Raw genomic sequence first — 26,452 nt, 5'->3', positions numbered from 1 at the left:
AAGAAGAAACCAAGACGATGGTTGACAGGAACTTGAATGGCAGTGCTCCCCAGAGGTACCTGCACAAGGTACATGTGACATGTATTGAGTTCAGGCCCTCCATCATCACTTGCTGTTTCTATTCCCAGATGAATCACTTTGGTCCTCTGAACCTCAGTATCTTTGAGTACTGAAATATTTCTATGAGCATTGATTTTTTTTTCCCCACTGTCATTACAGCCTAACCCTGTGGTCATGGTGCTGGGGGCAAAAAATCCACAGGCCTGTACCAGGTTCCTCACAGCACTGGAGTGGCCTCCCCTCTCATCTTTCTCTCAGCCCAGTCAGTTGGTCCTTGCCTTCTTTCTTCTCTAGTTTATTCCATATCTACCGACCCATTAGGGCTCATTCAACGACCACCTTCTCCCTTCCCCACTGAAAATCTTCTCCCTTCCCCACTGGCAGACATCTTTTCTACACCATGTTCTGAACTTCTCTGGTATTTACCATTTTCTTCTTGTGCCTCAGTCATTCTCTATTACTGCTCCCTCTTGTCTATGAGCTTCATGTGAACAAACCACCTGCTATTCAGTCTTATTTCCTCAGAGTGCCCAGTAGGATGCCTAGCACAAGTAGGTACGTAAATATAATACACCAACTATGTGTAGGACAGTTCTGTGTGCTTAACGTCTCTATTCCATTCTCCTCTGGAGATGAGATGGCATGTATAATGCATCTTTCCATTTGATCCATTGAAGGAGGACAAAAAGGATTTGCTGCAAGTAGCTATCTTACATCATGTCCAGAGAATGCCTGTAGATAGTTATAAAGGATGACTCATCACATGAGCCAACATAATAAAGCCTTACTGGGGGGCTGGTTACAGTGCTAAACTGGAAAACCGCTTAAATGGAGCAGAGGATTTCCCAAAGGTGGTGAACCCATGGTTATTGCCCCAAACACCTCCATCTTTACTACACTCCCTTAAATTGCATAGCACGGAGGGTCATAAATCGCAGTTGTGATTATTATTTGAAAGTGAGAGATGAGAAGCCCTTGAGAATGTCTATTGTCAGGTGTGAGGGATCTAAGCTGACTTTGCATCTCTTTGATAGAATCCAAGAATGAGGTTTAAACCAAGTTTGGCTTGTCCTGACAAATAGTGTGGTCTGGGAGGGTTGAACCTCTGTTCCACAATACCCTTTATATTGGTACCTCAAAGGGACTGCTATGTGTTTGCAAGACTCTTCACTTTTAGGGGTTTCATTCCAGATGAAAGGTTAACCTCGGGTGGCATTTCCAGGATTGTCCAGCAAGAAGATCCACGGAAGAAAGACTTCTCTGAGCAAAGAAGCCTGAGAACCCTGTACACCTGAGCCTTCTGCATGATCCTCTGGTGTCTGACAGGACAGCCAAAGATCAAGAGTCACCTGGGAAAGAAATCCAAGTCAAAAGTCTCTTTATGCTTTAACTATGGCTCCCTTCCTCCCTCGATGTTGAGATATACCTAGTAACATTCCAGGGGACTAGTTCATGGAATGCTGCCTTAAGTATTATTTGCTGATCATAATGGGAACAGTGGGAAATACATGAGGGGAGAGAAAGTCGAAGTAATAAAGAATGTTAAAGGTGATCCACAAGGCCATAATGCAAGCGGTGAAGCTTCCTAACCTAAGGACTGTCCTCATTTCTTAGTCAGGGTTCTTGACTTGTTCTTCCTCCAAATCCTAGTCATCAGCGAGTAACGTCACCCGACTGCAAGCGCCACTGCTGTTCTCCACATGATCTAACCTGGGGGAGCAGCGAAGGAGGGAGAGGCTGCATGACATTTGCTCAGATGGCTATAGAAAGAGGAAGGGAAGAAACAGAAAGAGAGAAAGGGAGAGTGAAGAGACAGGGAGACAAGGGGGAGTTGGGGATGGTAGGCCATGGGCAGGGTGCTGTAAAGGACACAGTGGAGATTATTGAGAGGCCAGCAGAAGTTAACAAACCCTCTCCCCGAAGCCAGGAGTCAAATAATAGCCAGGCTGGGGGCTCCCTTCAATGTGGAGAGGACTCCTTCTATCCCCTGGTAGAAGGGCACTTGTCCTGATAGGCAGCCTTATGTTCTTGGGCCTCTTGGGTTGCTGACAGGACTCTGTCTGGATCTTCTTAGAGGCCAGATGGCTTAGTCACATTGCAGTGGTTAACCAGAAACCCATAAGAGCAATGGAGAAAGGCCAAGGAATGTACAGAAGCCAGAACTGGAAGGGGCTGAGAAGGGGTTTTCTCTTATCTAGGATTGTCAGACGGTCCACTTTGTGCATGTGAAACAACTAGGAGACCTTTGGCAAACTAAGGCAGCTAAGCTGAACTCAAGATATGCAACACGCTTGGGGATTTATTGTGCTGGAAAGACATGGTAGGTACCTTCTGATTGCTTGTATCAGAGAAAGAATGAAAACTCCAAATGGTTTTTTTTTTTAAAGAAATACATATTATATATTCCTCAAAATGTGGAGATATGTTTGGAATAGCAGCTAGTATGAGAAGACAACCACTTTTCTAAGAATTCAAAATTTCAAATTGTTGTTCTATGATGCTGTTCCAGAATTAAATAATTATGAAAAGTGATTTTGCCTGGGACAAGGTTACTTATTCTCTGAGATAGGGGCCGGAATTCATTAGTAAGTACATTTTAAAGTAAATCTCAACTTAGAAAATTGCTCAGGTGACTCACCCAACCTCACAGAGCGGGAGCTTCATATAGACAAGCCTGGCGCCTGAAATGGTGGCTCTGGCCTATCAGATGCAGGTTCTTGAAGCTGAGTTGGCAGGGACGGCCTGAAGACACATGTCCACAGCATACTGCCTGAGAACTGGGTTTTAGGCTCCTTTAAGGTGTATACACTACTTTAGGTGTTTCATTGCCTTTGCACAAACAATAAATCCATCAGAACTTAATCTCCCTCCGAAATGCAGGGCATCTCGGGAGAGCGCTGGGGAACATGTTTCTGCTATGTTCCTGTGAGCATGTGGGTGCTGGTTTGTGCTTGCATTGCCGACACCATTTCTCTGCGTGTGTTAGATAATTGGGATGGTTTGATTGTTTGAATGGAATAACACAATTACCCATGGTATTGCACGTCTCTAATTCCAACTAAACACAATGGCAAAAACTAGACAAAAATGCAGAACTCAAAAAACAAAAACAAAAAAATAAAAAAAAAAAAACAAACCAAAAACCACACAATGTTACTGAGGTCATGCAAAGAAGAAAGTAAAGAGGTTAGAACATGGGCAAGCAACAGACACCGTAAATGAAAGAAGGAAAAGAAAAAGCCAAACGGCATACAATTCTGAAATCATTCTTACCTTCTTCAGTCATTGTGTCATAATATTTTAGTTTTCCATATGATCCAAGTTCTACAACATCACAGTAAAAGACACAAAGATAAGGAACGAGCTATAATGCAAGAACTTTGCTTTTACACATTCTTAATTAATCAGACTCAGAGTTACACTGTCAAATTCAGCGATCGTAACTATATGGAGATGTGCAAACACGAGCCATGTGGCAGACGGCTCCGCGGCCCATTTTCAGAATCACTGAAGATATATTATTCAACTGAGGGTGGGCTGGGCTGTGCATTATAGATTAGGACATATTAGTTTAACACTCAACAAAACAGAATACTTGGCAAAGGTGCTTCAGCCCAGGCCTTGCCTAACCTCACAACTTTTATAAAGGTGACACACTGCAGGAGAAAAGGACTGAGCAAGAACAGCCATCTCGAACCGGAGAACCTTGTAGACCACTGGCTGTGTTCAGCAGCCCAAAAGTCACTACATGGCTTTTCAAAGCCCCCGACAGAATCATTTCTTAGAGAATAAGGAGGCTACCTGGAGAGACGCTTTAGGAACAGCCCAGTTTTAACTCTCCTGTCACTGAGAATCTCATATTTTAGATAAAACACGGAGTGTCATGCTTGCAGGATGCTGGAAAAGCTGCCAGAGGCACTCAGGGCACTGGGAGTGCCAGTGAGGCATCTTCCCAGGGAAGCCCACCTGGCTTGCAACATGTGAGAGAGTAGCACAACTTGGGGGTCAAGGCATGGCCTGCTGTGGAGCAAAGAGCAGGGGCAGGGGACCAGTTTTCTGGCTTGTGAATGTAGAAAACCCATCTGTACAGGGGACCCATCTGTACTGGAGATAATGGTGAGTCAAGGATGTTAGGGTCAGCTGGGGGCACGTGACTAGGTTAGGAGAGGGGCTAGGGATGTATTTCTTTTTCTTTTCTTTTTCTTACTCTAGTTTCAAAACAGAAACTTTGATTTTATTTTTTTTTGTTCTTTTCAAAATCCCAGATTATTTTGAGCAATGTTGTAAGAAGATTAAAAATGTTGTTCTTGGTCATTATAACATTCTCCCCATAAACTTCAAGAGATTAATTAGACTCCAGAGACACTTTTGGGACTCCACAGAATTTGTCCATGGTCCACCGCCTTGGACAGATGCTGAAAACCCACATGTGAAGCCACTTGTAATTGATGAGTCTGTGTGAGATGCAGGAGCCTGCCTGAACCAGATGACAAGCATTCCTGCATGGGGTATTTATACCATACATTCTCTTCTCTATATAGTTCTCTCTCCATGTCTAATTTTATCTAAAGCTATTTTAACACACCAGTGTAAAATTATGACTGTGGGGAGAAAAACCACCCCATCTATAAGTTTTTACGAATCTCATCTATTTTTCTCTTTGTTGGAATCATTACAAAAGATGCAGGTGGCTCAATGAGAAGTTGAATTTTATGTAAGCAAGAATTTGTGTGTCGGTGTGTGTGATTTCTGGGTATTTCTTTTAGAGAAATATTTTTTCTGTTATTTTAAAAACATTTGGTGTGCATGTGTATGTATGTGTGTTTACATAAGAGTAGAATTCTTGTGGTCTACATAGTTCATAAATATTAATCCTATGTTCATAGCGGCTTTATGAAATAGGCATGCACGTGTGTACTCTTGCGGTAAATTGATAAATTCTGTCAGCCAACAAATAGTTTTTTTTGTAGGCTCCTTTCCTTTTGCCAGGTAAAGCAGAGGGATAAACAGCTGGAACCCACCATTAGCTGCTCAGGAAACAGGGTGTGGTGGCTCTGTGTCACCCGTGTTTTGCACAGTGATGACATACCACCGTGTTAGTAGGTCCATCTTTTCAGATGCGAACCTTTCTGTACGCACACACCCATTTCCACATGTCAATTTCAACCTGTGAAACATTTGTTTGTGGCAGATGATATTGTTTTGCACTTTATCTCTAGTGGAACCATGTTTCATAAATACAGTCGCATTATTTAATTGTCACTCTATGTTGACACAGAACAGGAGCTGTTCACATATAACCTCAAACATTCTTGCAATGTTAGATTGTTTCTGAGATGCTCCCTCGAATGATGAATGGTACACAGGAACAAGAACAGGACACACTTCATGGGGAAAAAAAAATAAGGCAAACAATGGGGAACGAGGGCCATGAAAGGCTGTACAGCGACAGTTTACATGGCTAGTCAAGCAGTAGGAAGGAGGAAGCTGAAGGGAATAGTATCCACTCATGCAGAGGGGACCATGTTTTCAGGAGAGGATGGAGGACGTAATCAGCTGATTGAAACATAGTCTTCGTCGTTGGTAGCCACGGGATGGTGAGATCGTGGGTTCAGCAGCCACATCCCGAGGGAACCAGGGCAACACCTTCATGAGCCAGACAATCCCGTTCCCTGATCCTGGGGTTGTGGGTCATGCAGGATGAGGGATGCAACATGCAAGCAGGACAAACACAGTGTGCATGCAGAAGCCAGAGTTCCTCACATATCTGGTTATTGTCTTATAGGACAGGGATGCTGCACCCTGCCCACCCCCCCAAAAAAAAAAAAGTGGCCTCAGCCACTGTTTGTTGACAGCATGTGGCCAGGCCTAACCTGGCTGTAAGGTCCCAGAAGGCATAATGAAAACTCACCTGTACAAGAATTTGACTTCCCAACCACCCACCACTCAGTCCATGACACCTTCTCAAGCCACCTTCAACTTGTTTTTTTTTAAACTTGTTTTTCATCTATCTATCTATCTATCTATCTATCTATCTATCTATCTATCTATCTATCTATCCTATCTATCTCTAGCTGTATATCTATCTCTATCTTTTTATCATCCATTTACCTCTATCTGTATATCTACATATCTTTCTATTATCTATCTAATCTTTTTATCTGCATATCTATCTTTTTATCATCTATCTTTCATAATCTGATTATCATCTATCTATATCTATTTATCTGAATATCTATCTCCTTCTATCATCTATCTAATCTATCTTTATCTGCATATCTATCATTTATTTATTTACATCTATCTATCTATCTATCTATCTATCTATCTATCTATCTATCTATCTATCTATCTATCTATCTGCTTTTCTTTGTGTAGCCCTGGCTGTCCTGGAACTTGCTCTGTAGACCAGGCTGGGCTTGAATCCACAGATCTTCTTGCTTCTGCCACCCCAGTGCTGCAATTGAAGGTGTTCATGACCACTACCCTGCTACCTTCAACTTATTTGGATTAGGAACCAACTGAGAGTCTCTTGACGAAAAGAGAGAAGAGTCTTGGAAAGCTTAGGAGGTCACTGTTTGGTCCCAGCTATCAGCGTTCACTGTAGCAGTTGAACAAGAGGCAGCAGGGATTTGAAGAGTGGTGTGTTATCCTTGTTTCCATTCTGGGAATCACCTATTGCCTCTTCTTGGAAAGGTTTCTCTAAGAACACTATGTGGCCTGGCGGGGGTGGGGTATGTAGTCCAAACCCATTGGTTTGTGTTTAGGATGAAGCTAAATCTGACCATGGATGCTTCCTAGCACAGTGCTATACAAACTCACTGACGTATGCTTTCAAGGAACTTAAGAAATGACCACTGATGTTCCCATTACAGTGCAGAGCTGAGGACCCAGGATTCAAATTGTCTATACATCCAAGGAACTGAATGCTCCATTTTTCCTTTTACCACCCTGATCCAGGCTTGTCAGCAATTTTCTCAGCTGACTTTAAGGTTCTGGTCTCTGAGCTCTTGTCTGTACTCCACACTGAACAAAATCAGAGTAAGGGTTTTGTTTCCAATTTTTAAAAAAGAATCAGTGAGTAAAAATTAGTATTTGGGGCTCATGGTTTCTTCCTTTCTCAAGAAACACATGAACACAGGTTTACCCTTCCTCAGCTTTATTCTGAGGCCTTTGGCATTTTTCATCCCAAAGCTTCCCCCAAACCTTAGAGATAGGAACAACAGAAAAAGGACCTCTCATGTCTGGCGTTTTAAAATTGAGGTGTGTGAAATGGAAGGTCAATAGAAGGGTCTATGCTGAGTTCATTTGATTTGAATGAGAACTAGAGGTGGAGAAATAGCAAGAACACACATTTATTATTTAGGTGTCATCTGACAGAAAAAAAAATTAATGACTAGTTCTTTATTCTTTTCAAAGACTTAGCTTCATTTCTGGGTATGGGTTTGACCTTTTCATGACAATCTGAACATCAAGGCTTTCTTAGTCTTGACTGCAGTTTCTTGGTGAAGCTGTCCAGCGTTTATCAAGATGTATGCATGGGTACTGGCTTGCACCGGAGTGTTATGTTTGGCATACAGTGCAAGGGAGAAAATGGGATTTGAAGATGGGATCTGCTGCTTAAGAGACGTGTGACTCAGAGCAAGGCATGTCCGCTTTCTGAATGCTGGCATCCTCCGCTGTGGAACTGCATGGGAATTGTTCCATCCTACAAACATAGTGGCACTGAAGGGCATGCAGGAAGACCCACAGGAGGCAGAACATGAGAAGCCATCATTATTGCAAGTGCCACAAAGATGAGAACCGCTAGGATGTGGAACAAGGCAGTGAGACAACTTGGGACCTTATCCAAGCTTGTTAAGACGAATTCAATATGACCAAGAGGTTTTAAATAGACATTTGTTGTTCAATAGCAAAGGATATTCATCATGTTGGGGCCAATATTTAAAAACATCTCTTCATTAATCCTGCACATCTGCTCTCAGGTTTAAGGAAAATCAAAGCACAGACCAAAAGGAGATAGAGGATGTGAATGTGGTCCTTCTTCATCTGACTATCAGAACAGATAGGAGCCTGGACATTTTTCCCCTTTGAGCATTTGCCAGCGAGCTGGTTTCTGGCTAGCTTGTCTTATGTTGGGAGCAAAGACACTATCTCACATTAAATCTGTCTAAAACAGAAAACCCACATCCTCCCACCACATGCTCAGCTCTCCTCACTTCACCAGATAAAAATATTCAAATGCACAGCTCTGCAGCGACAGTGACATTCAGGATGCTTTGGTGTGTTGAGCTTTTCTGGACCTGATAAAACCAAGAAGGTCAACACTGATGCCTGAGTTTTTCAACTGTGGCCATTACAACATTGCTAGAGAGCTTAAGAGGCCTTCTGAGTAACACTCACTGGACAGCTTAAAGACAGGTTCTACTAGTGATGAGCTGCCCCCATGCCTCTGTTCAATGAGGTGGGGCACAGGAAGTGGCAATTACTTGCTAAGAGTGTTTTCACAGGATCAGATGAGTTGGTCTATGAAGCACTTTGAATCAGTTATATACATCTTTAGCAAATCTTTAACCATTTTCGGCCAAAGGTCTAGCAAGAATCTATGGAATTCAGCTTAGTGGATAGTAGTTAAATTCCATCCAAAGGCTGGATATTTTTGTGGGTGGCTATTCATGAGCACTGTGAGATGTGCAAATAAAAAAGGAATTACCTATATTTTTTCCCCTTATACACAGAGACTGGTAAAGGACGCCCTGGAAAACTTCCAGAAACATGTCTGTAATGCATTAATTTAGCCTCAGAATGAAGCTGTTTTGTCTGTCCTAGAAATCTGGGTACTTCCTTTAACCATGAAGTAAATGTTTGCTTTGAAAGTTTTATTTACTTCATGTTACTTTGGGATTTTAAGACAGTGACTCACATTGCCCAAGCTGGTCTCAAACTCACTACTTAGCTGAGCTCAGCCTGGGACTCCTGATCTTCCTGCGTCTACCCAACCAAGTGTTGAGATTAGAGGCAGGCATCCAATATCCAGAGAGAATGTTTCGAAATGGCAGGATGAAGGTTGATGATCCGTAATTTCTCATCATATATAGAACTGGCACTGGTTGTAGATCTTATGATTGTTATGTGGGATGTTTGGAATAAATTGGTTACTAGTATGTTTTTTTTTTTTTTTAAATGTGTCCTTATTTGAGAAATTTTCTTCATACTAAACATAAGTTCTTAGCTAAAAGATATTTTCTAGTTCATTTTATTTTGGTTGAATTTTTCCTTAAAAACCAATCTGTATGAACTACCAAAATTAACGGCTTTCTTAAAAGTTTTTTTTTTTTTTTTTTTGCCATTATTCTTATGTATCAAATGTTCCTGGCCAACAGAAGTGATATTTTATCTTTGAAAAAATTTATATAACTTATAGTTTATTCACTTTGTATCCCAACTGTAGCCCCCTCCCTCCTCTCCTCCCATGTGCTTCTCCAAGTCCACTAATAGGGGAGATCCTTCTCCCCTTTCATTTTGACCCTAGCCTATCAGGTCTCATCAGGACTGGCTGTATTGTCCTCCTCTGTGGCCTGGTAAGGCTGCTCCCCACTCAGGATGAGGTGACCAAAGAGCCAGCCACTGAGTTCATGTCAGAGATAGTCCCTGTTCCCCTTACTAGGAAACCCACTTGGATACTGAGCTGCCGTGGGCTACATCTGAGCTTTATTAGAGAAAAACAAAACAAAATCCAAACCACTTAAGAGATGGAGGTTAAATGAGGAAACAGCCACGAATCCCACTTCCTACTCAAGTGAGAAGGGAAGGAATATTTTAACCTTCAAATTCAAAAGCTTTTAAAGCTTTCTAAGTACTGCCTCATTACAGAAGTTCTGCATGGCATTCTGTGGGAGACTGACAATCGAGATGAGCTTCTCTAAGCGGCTCTTCAACAAGTACATGGTACACAGGTGCCTGGTGACAGCTGAACTCAACATGTGGCACATATATGTCACACAAGAGGTGTTAGCAGAGAGGGACTTTGCCCCATGGAGTTCTTTCCTCACTCAAATCTTCCAAACCTATGCCGAAAGATACTTCTTTTTGTTCTATGAGATTACAACTTCTCACTTAGGTTTTTTTCAAAGCAAGGCAAGAACTTGGCAAATGAAAATAAAGAGCTAAATTTGTTTGGGATGGGTCCTCCTGAAGTCATGAATTGTAACTTAATTTCTAATAAGATGAAATTGGGAGTTGGGGTCTTTCAAGATGCGTTCAGGGCATGAGAATAGATTCTTCTGGAATAGATGCATGCCATTATAAAAAGAATTATGGGAGTGGTTCTCTCCTTGCTTTTGTGAGCAACATTCAATGCCACCAGAAGACTTGTGCTAAAGGTGCCACCTTGAAAGCACAGAGCCAGCCCTCACCAGACACCAGATCTCCAGACCCATGAGCAAATGAGCAACACAGTTCTGTACTTTGTAAATTACCCAGTCTTAGGCATTCTGGTGAAACATCACAAAATAAACAGGGGCAATAATCCTATACTAGCTACTGAGTTCCAAGTAGGATGGATAAACTGGATGGACACACACACACACACACACACACACACACACACACACACACACACCTTTGATCTCTTACAGAGATTTTCATGCTCTCTGAATCTAGCCCTTTTGTGAAATTCTTACTCTGTGCAGCCTCAACCAAGCCTCATGGGTGTTACCACCAACATTTTTTTTTTTAATTTCATTTTATTTAGATTTGTGTTTTGCTGCCATGTATGTCTATGTGAGGTTGTCAGATCCCCTGGAACTGGAGTTTCAGACAGTTGTGAACTACCACATGGATGCTGGGATTTGAACCCAGGTCCCTTGCAGGAGTAGCCAATGCTCTTAACCACTGAGTCATCTCGCCAGCCTTATCACCAACATTTTTTTTTTTTTGGTCTCCTCATTCATTTGCTTCCTAGTTCATGTACATATGTAAATGACTACTGTAAATGAAGTATTCACTTAACCTTTTCCTACAAGTGGGACCTGCATAACTTGATTTCTATGTGAAATCTTGACTTTTCGTGTGTTGTCAACAAATTCAAAATTTAAAAACAACCTATCAAATTTGAGTAATATTTGGCTCATCAGTTTTGTAACTCTTGCTTTAAAATCATATTGCTTAGTCCAGTCAGGTGGCTGGGCCTGGGAGGTATGCTTGCCAGACATTTTTCTTCGGCGGTCAAGACTGGCTTCTTTGTACCCCAATCAGGACCTTGCTGACTGAGAACTAGGCTGACTCTTGTGACGGCTTCCTCTGGGGCACTGTAGGTGTCCACACTGGGAAACCTGAGCAGTGACGGCACTATGACCGGTCCCCTCTACAGTCCGGGTACATTTCACCACCGTGTGAGTGGAGAGCAGAAAGTGACGTTTCTTACTTGGTTTTAAATTTTATTTTGGGGGGTGGTGAATGGAAATTGCTCATTAGGTCTAACTGTCCTCTGTTGTTTTGCAGAGTAATACCTGGATTAGGCAAAGCCTAGTGGAAGATTTTGAAAGCTAGGTTAGGCTCACAGGGGGGAGGCGTCAACATAATTAGGCGGGAATTAGCAGCCTTGAACAGTGAGCAATAATGTGTGGTCGTTACTGTAGACCATCCAGATGGCTCATCATAAAATGTCCGTGCAAGTCCCCTGACGCTCCCTAATTTTCAGCCAGCTTCTCTGTGGTGTTGCTTAGCAATGTCACAGTGCTTGCTGAGCTCTGTCCTCTGAGGGGCTGTCTCAGCTCATATTTCACCATATTTCACATGCTCTGGATGATCAGGCAAGAAAAAGAGGCCCTGGATGTGCGGTTCTGGGAAGGGAGAAGGGACAGAGCAGAATAAGCATTTTCCTGGGAAGAACTTTCTTTCAGAAAACAAACAAGCAAACAAACAAAAGGAAGCAATGGCTATCCTAAGACCCAGCCTAACAGCAGCATAATTGGAAAGACGCCCGTCTCTTATGAGCATCCTTTTAACTGTACTGTCTCAGGCCTCAGCAACAGCCTTCAGATGGTTTCACACCCTGACATGTTGCTAGAGTGTGGTTTGTTCCTTTTTCCCAAAGCCAAGATGAAAAACAGGTGATGATACAGCATGATAGTTCTGTGCACAGCTCTCAGGTCTGCCCTTCCTGGCCAAGAGGTGTGTGTGTGTGTGTGTGTGTGTGTGTGTCAGTCCCACTATCTAATCTCCCTGAAACTCAATTTGCATCATCCTGTAAATGGGAACAATCATAGCATCTTGTAGAATGGTTGAGGATTACAGGTGTTTATTGGTTTTAAGAACTTGTTTGGATCTTCTTTTTTTAATTTTAATTTTATTTTTATTAATAACAGTTTATTCACTTTGTATCCCAGCTGTAGTCCCCTCCCAACTCCCCGACTCCCCTACCTCCTCCCTTTCTCATCTTACCCTATGACCCTCCCCCAGTCCAATGATAGGGGAGGTCCTCCTCCCCTTCCATCTGACCCTAGTCTATCAGTTCTCATCAGGAGTGGCTGCATTGTTTTCTCTGTGGCCTGATAAGGCTGCACCCTCCTGAGGTGGAGGTGATCAAAGAGCCAGCCACTGAGTTCATGTCAGAAACAGTCCCTGTTCCTATTACTGGGGAACCCTCTTGGACACTGAGCTACCATCGGCTACATCCGTGCAGGAATTCTAGGTTATTGCCATGCATGGTCCTTAGTTGGAGTATCAGTCTCACAAAAGACCCCTGTGCCTAGATTTTTTTGGTCCTGTTGTTCTCCTTGTAGAGCTCCTGTCCTCTTCAGGTCTTTCTAGCTCCCCTTCTTTCATAAGATTCCCTGCACTCTGCCCAAAGTTTGGCTATGAGTCTCAGTATATGTTTTGATACACTGCTGGGTAGAGTCTTTGAGATGCCCTCTGTGGTAGGCTCCTGTCCTGTTCCCTGTTTCTCCCTCTTCCAATGTCCGTCCCATTTGCCTTTCTGAATGAGGATTGGTCATCTTACCCAGGGTTCTCCTTCTTGATTAGCCTCCTTAGGTGCACAGATTTTAGTATATGTTTATCCTGTATTATATGCCTAATATCCACTTATAAGTGAGTATATACCATGTGTGTCTCTCTGCTTCTGGGATACTTCACTCAGGATGATCTTTTCTAGATCCCACCATTTGCCTGCAAATTTCATGATTTCCTTGTTTTTAATTGCTGAGTAGTATTCCATTGTGTAAATGTACCACAAATTCTGTATCCATTCCTCAACTAAGGGACATCTAGGTTGTTTCCAGGTTCTGGCTATTACAAATAAAGCTGCTGTCAACATGGTTGAACAAATGTCCTTGTTGTTCTAATAACACATTTCTAAAATGCAGTCTTAACAGTTTTTAGGGGCCTGGGAGGAGGGTTGGAAAGCTAACCTTTTCACTGATAATCTTTGAAGCTCTTCACTTCAAATATCTTGGTTACATTTTTACATCTCTGTACACTGAATGGTTGTGTGTACAAAATCAAGCAAAAGGCAACCTGTGATTCAGTTCTACCAAATATAAGGGCTCTTAAATGAGTTTGATTCTGGCCTTAAAACTGGTAAAATATTCAGTTCTCCTGATTTTTTTTTTTTAGACTTCTGAGATGGTCCATATAGATGGTCCAACATATTTCATAAAAATATAAATTTGAGTAAGATCTATGGCTGGGGGAATGGCAGCCAAGGCATGCTGGGATTCTCAGGGGATTGTGTAGAGCCTTCAGGCTCAGGGATATGTTCCCCAGTTCTGTCCCCATTTCTGCTTGGTCCTCCCTGGCCTGCCCTACTTGAGGTCTGTGTGTTCTTCTGCAAGGGTCTTATCTGAATTCTGCTCTCCTGATTTTTTATACCACTTGTCAACCCCCAGCATTTTCTTTGATTTTTTTTTTTTTTTTAATCAGGGTAATCTTTTCAAAAGACAAAACAAAACCCTAGTATTTCTTAATCCTACACATACTATCTTCTTGTTTTTGGAACTTTATTGAACCTCCCAATTTACTCCCCTTCCTCAAAACCATGCTTTGAGGGCCCCTCCTCTAGGCATCACTCCCTAAACACCTCTCCCCCCAGCATAAGGCATTTTTCTCTTGTTTGCCTATGCCAGGCACTTGCTTCTGCTGTTGTGCTTGTCAAATGTTTCCTAACCTGTTTGCTTTACACCCTTTAGGGCAAGGAGCCACCTTAATTCCGACTCCAGCAGAGTTCCGGGGAGCTCTGCAGGTGATCAGCGTTAAATCCCCACTTAAAGTGCTGTCTCCTTCCAGCCTTGTCTTTGGTACTTCTGCCTAAGATTCTTTTACTGCTCCAACTCTGCAGGTTCTATTACTCTTCAGTATCCATGGGGAGGAAGTCTGTTAAGGGCAGAATGTCCGTGGCATTACTCTCAGAACGCTGTTTATTGCTTCTACATTGGGAAGAGTTACATCATGCAAATACAGTGGCAGGAGTTCTGTAAATCAGAGAGACTTCAGCACACAGACAACACCTAGGAATGGGAGGGAAGACACTGCTGAGAAGCGTAGATCCTGCACCCTGGCTGGAGAACAGGTGGGCTTGCTCCCGAATTTCTTCCCAGGGCTTGGCTGGACTCAGTGGTTTGTGCCACACAGAGAATCTGAGTTAAAGTACATCCAGATATTGGACCAGCACAGGCAGGCCTCTACACTCTGACACATGATTAGAGAAAGTATTCAAAGGTGGGGGATGAAGGATGGGAGGGAAGAAAACAAAACAAACAAAATCTCATCATCCAAGAGAAAACAAAGGCAAAGGATAAGACAGAATGTGAAAGTTGAGAGAGGATCTGAGAACAATGCTTCCAAGGGTAAGAAGACACAACAGAAGAACAACTAATGAGAGAAACAAGCATCCTTAGAATTCTATATGCTATAGGACAGTATTGCCCTGGCTGCTATTTTACTACATACTTAACTCCTGACCACAGAAGAAATAAGCAGACCACATGAGGACAAACTTAGAAGACTTGGAGGAAGGCTAACATGATCCTCTAAAATTTCATCTATTCCAAGCCTAAGTCCATTCATTAGCACCATTTCTTTAAACACTGTCCACGTGACAAAAACCATACAAACGGGAGGGGGCTGAAATATGTTTCACGATTCTAAGGGTAGCCCGGGAACGAGTAGGCAAGATTTAAAAATTAGTGCAGCAACTGCTTTTCTAAGTTTTTTTTATCGCTATGCTGGAAATAGTTTTTTTGTTTATTTGTTTGTTTTTGTTTTTTCTTCTTTTTAATGTCTGCTGACTATACTAAGATACGCAAACCAGGTGAAATTCAGACCTTTCAATGAAAACAAGTAAAGGACCATGCCACATAATTTCCTCACTGTATGAAAGGCAGAAGTTTGTAGACACAGTTGGCTCTAGCTTTGCAGCTCCTGAGCATCTTCTGCCCAACTGGAAGGTGAATGACAGAAACTCAGCCATGCTGCTGTTACAAGGGAAAATACTGAAAAGGAGAATCCAAGAATTTATTTTGTAGTATTTAGGACTGAACCTAGAGCCTCAAGCATGCTTATCTGGTACTCTACCACCGAGCTAGTCACATCCTTAGAACCCCTACAGCTTCTAATTTCCACCCGAGCTCTTACTAAGTTGTCCTGGCTGGCTCCAACCTCCTGAAAAGCTGCATTTGGCAGTTTGAATAAAAATGTCCCTCCTATATGAACACTTGCTCCTCTGTCGGGGGCACTCTTTGGAAAAGTTGTGGAAACTTTGAAAGGTAGTATTTTTTTTTAATACTTAGGTGTGTATTTTGCCTGCCCCTACACATGCCCATCACATGTGCGCAATGCCCACAGAAGTCAGAGAAGGACGTCAGACCCACTGGAACTGCAGTTAGGGATGGGCATGAGCTTACAAGTGGGTGCTGGGAACTGAACCCAGGTCCTCTGCAAGAGCATCCAGTGCTCTCAGCACCGAGCTATCTCTCCAGCTCCCGGGAGGTCGAGTGCTGCTGACGGAAGAAGCACATCATTGGCGTGGTCCTTGGGTATTTACAGTCCTCTTCCTTTTCCCACTGCTGCTCTCTCTCTGCTCCCTGCTCCTGCCTCCATGCCTGTTGAGTTCTGCCAAACCTCTCTCTCACAGGGGAGACTTTTCTTCTCAAATAGTTTTCTGATGTGAGAGCCTCACCACTGAATTCAACTCCTGCTGATGACAAGTGTTTTGGCCTAAAGGGTTTTTAAGTTAAAGCAGAGTTCCTTCCATTGTTAGTTATGTGGGCATGAGAACTGCCACTCTGGGGAGTCAGATGAAAGCAGCTGTGAGGTAACAGCAACTCTGTTTCCAAAGGTCAGGCTCAACCATGGCATTTGAGCTGGCTGTCCAGAGGTAGTCTGGGGCAAGCACGGGCAAACAGTTCCCCAGAAACTTGGGTACAGTGAGAGTTCCCAAAAGAAAATGTTCTGAATAGGGTTGCCACTCATGCCAGCTTCTGAAAGAAAAGTGTTTTGTGGATGAATGCGTAGCTGTGTAGATCACTCTGCCCCACCAATCTGTTATAGATCTGGGAGCTTTACATAAGCAAAAAAGTGTTTTTTGTTTTTTGTTTTAAATTAAAAAACAAACAAACAAACAAAACTGTGCATGTATGAGTATGTAGATTAGTCTCATTTGAGGACGAAAACCTGTAAGGGACCATGTGGCTTAGGTGAAGCCATGATTTTAATGACTGACATAAAGAAGCCAGACCTGGCAGACTTGATTGTGTAAGGTCAGGAAGGACAGGAGCTTGAAAGCCACCTGAGGATGCTCTAAATTCTAAATGGGATCAGCTTCCCTAAAATAGTGGCCAGCACTTCCCAAATGGATGGGACAAGGAGAAAGGGTCAACTCCCTCCTGAACGCAGGCATTCAGCTTAAATGCCTTTCCTTTGGAAGGAAACCTTGAACAGCCTATGCCACAAATGATATTCAGGCATGCATCTGCATTTTGAAAATGCCTTTTCACCTTCAGGATTGCCTCTGTCGTTTGCCCCACCCCTGTATCCAAGGACTGTCTGGAAAACTGCTTTTATCTCTTAGACTCTGAGTCCTCCCTTATAAAAAAGCGGCCATTGGAGAGTTCCAAAGAAGCAAATGAGGTGCAACCTTGTGCTTTATAGTCAGTCTCCTTCATGCTACGTTTAATCTCAAATGCAAGCAAAATAAATTGTTGGCCAGTGAGAGGAAGAGGGGAGAGGAAAAACTATTCCCATACATACCCAAAGCATTTATTTCAGGAAGCCTACCCACATTCCCTTATGCCCTAATTGATATTTACTTATAATGTGTACAACACAAGGAGTGATTCTATTTTAATCATTATGATGTTCAAATAGAGACATAGCGTATTGTCTCCTAAAAAGTGGGGTTAGTCAACATGTCCTGCTCACAGACTGCTCTCCTCTATCTGGAGATTTAAGGTTTTTACTACTGTCATCTTATTAAACTGTAGCCAGTGGATTGCATTTTCTCCTCTAGGGAGTTTTCTCCCTCCTGTTGCCTATTCACTTCCTTGGCTGAGGCTGAGTGCAAACATTTTTCTTGCTAATTTAAACTGATGTATAACTTGGGACAGAAAGAAAGGTTATGCTGCTGCTTTCAGGGACACCTCCATAGTTTGAATGAAACAGGCATGAAATGACTTTCTTTGGGGATCAAATGAAAATTTGTAAAAGCTCATTTCGTAGCTCCTTTCTTTAATAAACAGAAGCCGGGTGAAATAAACAGCAGGCTCCCGTGTCTGGTAAGACAAAAGAAAACCCAGCAGGAGAGGGAAAGTTGAATCTTCGTGTCAGCTCCTCATTGACATTCACATATGTTGGAGAATTGGAAGGTTCTGGGATACAGACAGATGGCTCCGTGCGGAGATGACAGGCGTGTGCGACCGTGGACAAGAGTCCTGTGTGGGTGCAAATGCTTCAGCTCCAAGCCAAGCTTCAGGCCTGGGTGGCTGCTAGCACTCACAATGTTTTTGAATGTGTTTCCTCAGAGGCATAACACTTCTACATTCTTAGCACCCCTGCTGAGAGAATCCCACAGATGACCATCAGCTGTGTGACAGGGAGCAGAGCTTAAAAGTTCCAGTCTTGAGGCCAAGGAGATGGCTCAGTCACTCCTTGTGCACTGAGTGAGCACTCCCAAGCTTGAGACCTGAGTTTAGATCTCTGGCACCCACACAAGCGGGGAGTAGCAGCTGATGTCTGAGTCACAGAGCTGAGATGGACAGAACAGAAAGACCAGGGGGCTCACTGGCCAGTCACTCCAGACAGTTGGGTAGCTCCAGGTTCAGTGAGGCCCTACCTTAAAATTAGGCTGGAGAGCAATAGGAAAAGACAGCCAACATCAGCCTTTGACTTCTATAGACACACACACACACACACACACACACACACACACACACACACTCACGCATGCATTTGCGTACACAAATACACACATGGAAAACATGCGAATACACCCAGACACACACAAGGCGCATACACACAGGAACACAAATGCATATACACATACACTGAGACACACAGACACACAAGGTACACACACAGGCACAGGCACATGCACTCACACAGACATACAAGGCACATATGCAATACACTCATGCATACACAGGCAGACATACATGCACGTGCACACACGAGAACAAAGACACAAGAGGCACACGTACAGGCATGGGCTCTTCTTACTTAGTTTACATACATTTACAAATCAAACTAGGAGGTCTCATGCAATGTCTTTTTGGGATTTCAATCAGGATTCATCAGGATTCTGCTGCCTTTCGAGTTTAACTTGGAAAGGATGGACATCTCCCTATCTCATTGCCTTTTATTTTGGCATTGTTTATAACCAATTATTTTGCCACAAAATAATTTGCTCAATTATTTCAGTTATTCTTCGTGTCATTGTTGTTTGTGTCTGTTCTTTCACTCTTACTGCTGTGCTATAGGGAAGCTACTTAGGCACACTGAGAAGCCATTGTAGACTGTCAGGAGTTATAACTGTTCAAAGACTTAGTTACCCTTCCATGTGGGAATTTCTTTGAACAACAACAACAAAAACTCTGCTGGTTTTTTTTTTTTTTTTTAAAGTATACTACAGGGAAGACTGTGAAAAAAAGTATTCACTTTTCATTTGTGAAGCTTTGATATCAAGACATTCCGGAATTTAGGACACTGATGCCACCTGCTTACCACCCTGAACCATCAGGCTGGCATGTAGCAATCAGAGAGAAAAAGCAATGAGGGCACAAAGGGTCCCGTTGAAAGGCATGGTGTGGCCAGTCTGCAGGAAGGTGAGGCGGCTGTGCTGGCTGGAAGAGATCTTGCACAGGGGAAATCTGCCTAACTGCAAACAAAGAACTTGTCCTCTGGGAAAGGCGGAGTCAGCTGAAGACACCCCATCACAGCATTCTGAAGGGTTTGTCATGAGAAGCAGCCTCAAGGCGTCTATGTGGGGCTCCTTTGGGACCTGCTGCTGTCCTAAACCTCCTCAGCCTTGTCAGCTAACGATGGTTTCATTGATGGCCAGCTCACAAGGCAACGGTGATTTTACTTTTGTGCTCGGGAGGTATTTACTGTGCTTACTTCATACATATTGCTACGACTAATAAAACTGTCAAAAATGAAACAAATGCAAGCCCGATTTTTAATCTCCACAGAATGAAGAAAATACTGGACTTAGAAACGGGTCAGAGCAATGGAAGAGGCTCTGCTTTTGTGCCTGAAGATCACCTTAACCCCAATTCATGCTCTGGGGTGTATGCACTGAGTGACGGGCTCAGACAACCAGCTTCTTAGACTTGTGCAATATTTTGATTTATAAAACCAAGTCCATGGAATGCAATAGTGAAAGGGCCAGTTTTAAAAGGAAGGAAAGGAAAGACAATGAAAAGAAAAAAAAAAGAAAGTATAGCGAGAAGCAGAGTGAGGTTGTTTCTCCCTGTAGAAGCAACGGAAGGAAGGGTTCCTCTAACCACCCAGTGAGGGCAGAGCAGGCGGCTGCACTATGAAGGTGCCACGCAGAAGGCTGTGAATACGAAGGGAGACAAAGCACAGAAGGTTGCTTCTTCCTACTGTCAGGTGAACAACAACTGAGTAGAACTTTGTTCATCACAACAAAAGAGCCCTTTACCAGAGCATAGCAATACACACAGTTGTTCAGCAGAAAAAGTTATAAAAGCCAGTGTTCATTCTATTCAGCCAACAAATATATATTGGGGTCTGCTTGAACCAGACTTTGAGGGTAGAACCCTGCTTGTCTCAGTCCTGTCCTATTGCTCATGTAAGAGGAGACATGGTTGGGAAACAATAAATTAATGTGTTAAGTGTTATGGAGGGAAAAAAAAAAGACTGGGAACTGTGATTTATTGCCATTGTTTTATTTGGATGCAGTTTTCAAGGTTAATTAAGGCCTCTCCGATTAGGGTGCATTTGGGAGCTGACTCCACGGAAGAGAGAACAGGAGACTTCTGGATATCCAGGAGCAGAGGGAATGTGCAGGAAAGCCCTGAGACAAAAGTTTTCTTGGAGTTTGTAAGTGGCCAGAGGTGTATAACAAAGAAAAAACAAGTCAGAGGAGAGAGAAACAGGTAGTGACAAAGGGAGATGAAGGGAGACAGAAGAGGAGAGGGGGAGCAGGAACAGGAGAGAGGAGGAGGGAGGCAAGGAGGGCTGGGAAGAGGGGCAGTCATGCGGGACACAATAGGCTCTGCTTCGGCTTTGTACAGAGATGGGCCATGACTTTGTTGCTTTCCTGTTGCTGTGATGAAAACCAAAAGCAACTTGGGGAGGAAAGGGTTTATTTGGCTTACACATCCTTATTGCTGTCCCTCACTGAAGAAAGTCAGGACAGGAACCTGGAGGCAGGAACTTAAGCAGAGACTGTGGAAGAATGCTGCTTACTGGCTTGCTTCCCATGGCTTGTTCAGCCTGTTCCCCCCCCCCATTTTATTTATTTATTGAAAATTATTACAATTTATTCACTTTGTATCCCAGCTGTAGCCCCCTTCCTTGTCCCTTCCCCCACCCTTTCTCCCTCTTCTCCCTCCTATGCCCTTTCCCTAGTTCCCTGAAGGACCTTCTCCCCTTCTATATGACCGTAGCCTATAAGGCCTCATCAAGGCTGGCTGTATCATCTTCCTCTGTGGCCTGGCAAGGCTGCACCCCACAGGGGTAGGTGATCAAAGAGCTGGCCACTGAGTTCATGTCAGAGACATCCCCTGCTTTACCGCACAGTAGCATATATCTAGGGGCAGTCCTGCTTATAGAGGGCAAGCCCCTCCCACATCAGTTGTTAAGAAAATGCCCCCATAAACTTGCCTACTGGACAATCTGATATAGATATTTTCTTAATTGAGGTTCTCACTTTACAGATGACTACTCTAGAGGTGTTAAGCTGACAAAAACAAAACAAAACAAAACAAAAAAACCAAAAACACCTAACCATTACAATATATATTCTAAAAATGGCCCAGTGAGACCAATGAAATAGGTAGTAGGATTCTTATTTTACAGATGAGGACTCTCACACAGCTGATAAGGAACAGAACTAGGTTTGGAACCATAGGGCCTGGGTCTAATCAGTCTACTTTGCTATGAAATCCAGAGCTATACTTATCCTCTGATGAGTCAATGCCCACAGGAAGCAACCTCTATCTCATTGAGTACTGTTCATAATCTCATATGTTTGTTTGGTACCCTAAATACTGTATATAATCTTATATGTTTGGTACTATTTCTCAGTTAGTACACAGGTCCCTAGGGGAAGGACTATGGGAATTCCCCAGTATTGGTATAGATTAATGTCCAACTGGTCAGGCCACCAAAATGATCTTGGCCTTGATATATCCAGAAAATGGAGGTGATGGTGTTTGCATGAGTTTATAGACAAGTGTTCAGAGAGTGGAGTCTCCTATCGCTAATGACAATTATATTGCATTCTGTTCAGCAAAATAACCTCCATTTAGTCAGTGCCATTTATTGTTATTTTCAAATAATTTTGCTGCCTGCTTGGATCAGGAAGGAATTTTTAAAATTTTGTCATGTATTTAATGCTGATATTTTACATTTGGAACGTATACCATCATCATGAACATCCAGGCCAATCTGTTTTAACTTGTCACTCCAGCGTGCGTATCCTTGAGTCTTTACCAGTCATCTTTCCCTGTGGTGACTTTGTCTGATCAATTGAAAGAACTGTAGTACCGCTTCCTCTTTGGAGAGAGATGGTCACCTGCCTGACAGACTTTGCCTAGAGAAGAGAGTCTGGGCATCAGAAGCCCAGGACTGGCTCAAGACAAACTGTGTAGTTCTCACTTCCAGGAGACACAACTAAGGCACCACAGGACCAGCAGACTGTGCAAAGCAGGGAGCAGGAAAGCTGCACCATGTTTTCCAGTGCTCTTTTTTCCTACATCTTTATAGTCAGCATTATTTTTCATTGTCCAAAAACCAGAGGCAAAGAGAGTTTTTCTCCTTTCTGGAAAAGCAAGCACTTCAAGTCTTTCTGAGTTACAATAATGACAGCAGCAAGAATAAGTGGCAAGAATAACAAGAATAAGACACCAATGTTGTCTTCCAGACCTCCACACTCCACTTGTCCTTGCCAAGCACACCCTACTGTTGCTTCCGGATCCTCTGGGCATGGGGTGGTCACATAGCCCTGTTCTGGCTCTACTGAGGCAGGTGGAACAACAGTTGTATGAATCCTCATTGTGATTTGCTGATTATATCTGCCCTCCTAGGATACAGAAACGATGGTGGGGAGTTCGCTGAGGGAGCACAGCTGCCACCCTACAGTGATGACAATGAGGGACAACAGTATAGATGGACGAATGAAGAAGAGATGGGCTCTTGAGGCTGGGGCAGAAAGAATGGAAGTCTACGCCAGTGTGGGGAGCTCGCTCTTTTCTTTCTTTCTTCTTTCTTCTTTTCCTTCCTTCCTTCCTTCCTTCCTTCCTTCCTTCCTTCCTTCCTTCCTTCCTTCCTTCTTTCTTTCTTTCTTTCTTTCTTTCTTTCTTTCTTTCCTTCTCTCTCTCTCTCTCTCTCTCTCTCTCTCTCTTTCTTTCGATGGGGAGAAAAAGAGGAATGTGATGTGACCAGGATCCTAAAGGCAGGACCTTGCTTTTACTACTGGGCTCTGGCTAAATAAGAGTAATGAAATCCTTAAAGAATTTTAAATTAAATGGAGTCCATTACATGACACTGGACTCATTAATAAATCACAATTGATAGTGGACATGGAGCACGCCTTCTGCTCCTGATGAGTTACTGCACTGGATCTTCACCACAAACTTTTGATAGTGGGTCTCTCACCATGTCCTTGTACATCAGAGGAAACCAAGTCCTGAAGAGGCTGCCTAACACTCATGACACAAGTGTGCTTGTGGTGTAATAGATGATCTATGCTAACAAGGTCCAGTGGAGGTCCAATGGGGTCAAGTGATTTGCTCAGACTCTCAGGAAGGATTTGAACCCAGATGGTCTTAGACTTGGACCACACACAGCCCAGGTGTGCATGGACTGTGATTTCATCCCACGTTTGTTTTCCAGTGTCATCACTAGGTCATGAGCTCTTCCAGAAATGCATTGTTGGGTTGTGGGGGTTTCCCCATTCTCTTACTCCTCAAATATAAATCTGGCTGAACTCTGCTTTTTCCTTCTTTTCTTTTTTCTTTGTGGTACTGGGGATTGAATTTATGGCCTTGTGTAAGCAAGACAAGCCACCTCTTAGTGAAACCTGGAAAGCAGAGTTAGATATAGGGTTCCTTTCCTGGCGTAAACAGTCTCCATGCAACCATAAACAGGCAGACCAATGGTAACTTTGCACATGAGAGAAGAAAAGAGCTTGGACATAAGCTGAGAGGAGAGGAGGGTTAGCTGCGGAAGTATGAGGCACTGGGGAAGTGAGGAAGGGCCTTTAGGCCTTGCTGTGAGGGAAGATGTGTGGGAAAGCCAGACCTTGTGAACTGAACTGAAAATACAAAGTCCAGGGATGTGCTGGAGCCCCAGGATTCAATCTGTTGTCAACACCAGGAATACAGAGAGCACTGAGTTAGACATGAGATGACACAGGAGGCTGATGGATAGAAAACACTGTAGCCCCCCAGCCTCTTGTGGAGACAGTCTCTTGTGGAGACAGTCTCTTGTAGGACACGTGTTCCTACCTAGAGAAGGGGGTTTGGGCATCAGAAGCTTACAGGGGTGGCTTAAAACACAAGGCCAAACATAAACTCTGAGCAAGGCAGATAACAGTTCCGATCCTGGCTCTGCCGTTCTGTTCCTGCAGGTTACTTTTAGGCAGTACCTGACCCTTCTTCCCTGTCTGCCCCTGCATGATGGAGAGGCTCTGGGACAGGGTGAACTCTGGTTCACACTGAGGTCTTAACAGAGTGCCTAGGCTGCAGGAAGCACCCTGCAAAAGTGCATATTTCATTATCAGACACATCTCAAGGAGAGGGTGCTTCCCACTGCAAAACACTCCACCCAGCATCTCTGTTTTATGTCAGCAAAGATGGCTTGTTTAGAAAAATGTTTACAGAAATCAATATAGAACAGCGAGTTTATTAGAATGATCAATTCAGACAGTTGTGGTATAGTCTCAAAACCTGAGAATTCTGGTTTCCCAGGACTTTCTTATGAAGAAAAAAAAAAAAAGATTTTGGTCATTTCCTTCTTATTTTTCTACCCTCTTTTTGGTTTCTGATACTGGGTTTTACTTCGTAAAAATTGGCCTGGAAGCAGCAGCTATTCTCCTGTCTTGGTTTATTTTAACGATCTTAAGAGCCATAGGCTGAGCCTGATGCCTGAGAACAATGAATGCTCATAGTTTTATGTTCCTACAAAGACACAGGTCAGCTTTGTTTGGCTTGTCTTTCCAACACAGTGTGGATTGCTTCTAGCACACTGAACGACCATGAACAGGTGGATAAAATAGCCTGTGCTAGGATGGTAGATGGTTTCAAGCTTTCTGGCATTGCTCTCTTGAGAGGGGGAGCCTGGCCCAGCCTTTGTAATGGTCAACTGAGGGATGTAGTGGAAGCAAGGTTCTGGGACTTCGGAGACTGGGTTTCCCGGAAGGTCTACTCTTAGAACCCGTAGGCATCAAATGGGACATCTGGCTATATGTATAGGGCTGGAGATAACATAAAGAGTCAGAGATCTAGGTGAGCCTAGACTTCCTTCAAAAGATTACATGTGAGGGAAGACCTCTTGGACCTTCCAACCTATTTGCTGGCCAGCTAGATACCACTAAAATACCTTCATCAACCCTGTATGAAGCAGAGAATCGCCCAGATGACTCCCAACCAAATCCCCATCAAAGCTCCAGGTCTTGGATGCTTTATGATACATCAGTGAAAGGTGGCTATATACACACAGTTGGATTGTGGGACTCAGGCCTAAAGGCTAAACCAGCTGCCGACCAAGGGTTTGTCAGGGCTCGTCAATCCACCTGTGTGACACAGATGTGACTCAGAGATATATGTGTCCCTACAGGCCAGGCCGCCTGTTCTAAATGTTTTCAGTGAAACTGAATACTTCCCTTTACGAATGTTGGCTGCAAACTAGTGGTGTCAATGCGCCTCTGAAGACCAGGAGCATCAGCGAACTTTCCAGATATGGTAGTTGTTACCACATTCGTGGGGGTCAGTCTGGCAACGGAACCAGAATGTTTCTATATTCTTCAAAGGTTACAACCTGGCACAGAACATGTGACTTCAGGTGATGAGACTTAAACTAAGAGAGGTGGCTATTTCTGAGAGAGTAGTGGCTTAAGCTTTTGGCTGTTCTTGAAATGGAAGGTGAATATGATTTTTTTGGGGTGTGTGTGTGTGTGTGTGTGTGTGTGTGCACATGGCAGGGTGTGGGGTGTGGGGTGTGGGGTGTGGGGGTGTCCCAGAGCAAGCGTTTCTTGGCTGTGTGCAATGGAGCAATTTTAAAGCTTCAAAGTGCTTCTCCTATTTTCCAATCACTCAAGTCCAAAACTGATTATGGGCTCTCAGCATCTCTCGGATTCACGCTCCGGGAGCCCTTGTCTTTCAGGGAGAGGTTTCACCTTGAAAGCTGGTGCCCAGATTCAAAAGGCATTTCTTGCTACAGCAGCAGGAGCAAACAGCTTAATTGCAGCTTAGCGCCACAAGGACCAGGTGTTTTGGAAAATCACTGGTGGCCCAACTCCGAGACAGCCCAGATTCACTTTCTCTTATCTCACAAAAACAAAACACAACCTCCTCTCTAAGCAGAAAAACAAAAACAAGCCCTTTCTGAAATGGAATCCTTCAACTAAAGAGATATTTAGACTGCTCAGGCCTGTGGATAAAGACCACACACACACACACACACACACACACACACACACACACACACACAC

The 26,452-nt window shown here is 43.4% G+C and overlaps 1 protein-coding gene across 4 annotated transcripts in view; it reads right to left on the bottom strand.

The window, feature by feature from the left end:
* Window positions 1-26,452, bottom strand: part of Slc24a2 (solute carrier family 24 member 2) — a 237,682-nt gene that overhangs the window by 56,771 nt on the left and 154,459 nt on the right. For 3 of the 4 annotated variants that reach the window (XM_055629528.1, XM_055629548.1, XM_055629538.1), the window contains exon 5: window positions 3,334-3,384. The exons of the other annotated variant lie outside the window; for it this stretch is intronic. In XM_055629528.1, the coding sequence (XP_055485503.1) occupies window positions 3,334-3,384 (51 nt within the window). The remainder of the gene's footprint in view (window positions 1-3,333; window positions 3,385-26,452) is intronic. 4 annotated transcript variants of the gene reach the window in all.

The sequence above is a fragment of the Psammomys obesus genome, unplaced genomic scaffold (genome assembly GCF_907164565.1).
Source record: "Psammomys obesus unplaced genomic scaffold, mPsaObe1.curated_primary_1811, whole genome shotgun sequence".
Taxonomy (NCBI): domain Eukaryota; kingdom Metazoa; phylum Chordata; class Mammalia; order Rodentia; family Muridae; genus Psammomys; species Psammomys obesus.
This window is presented reverse-complemented; position numbering and strand designations above follow the sequence as displayed.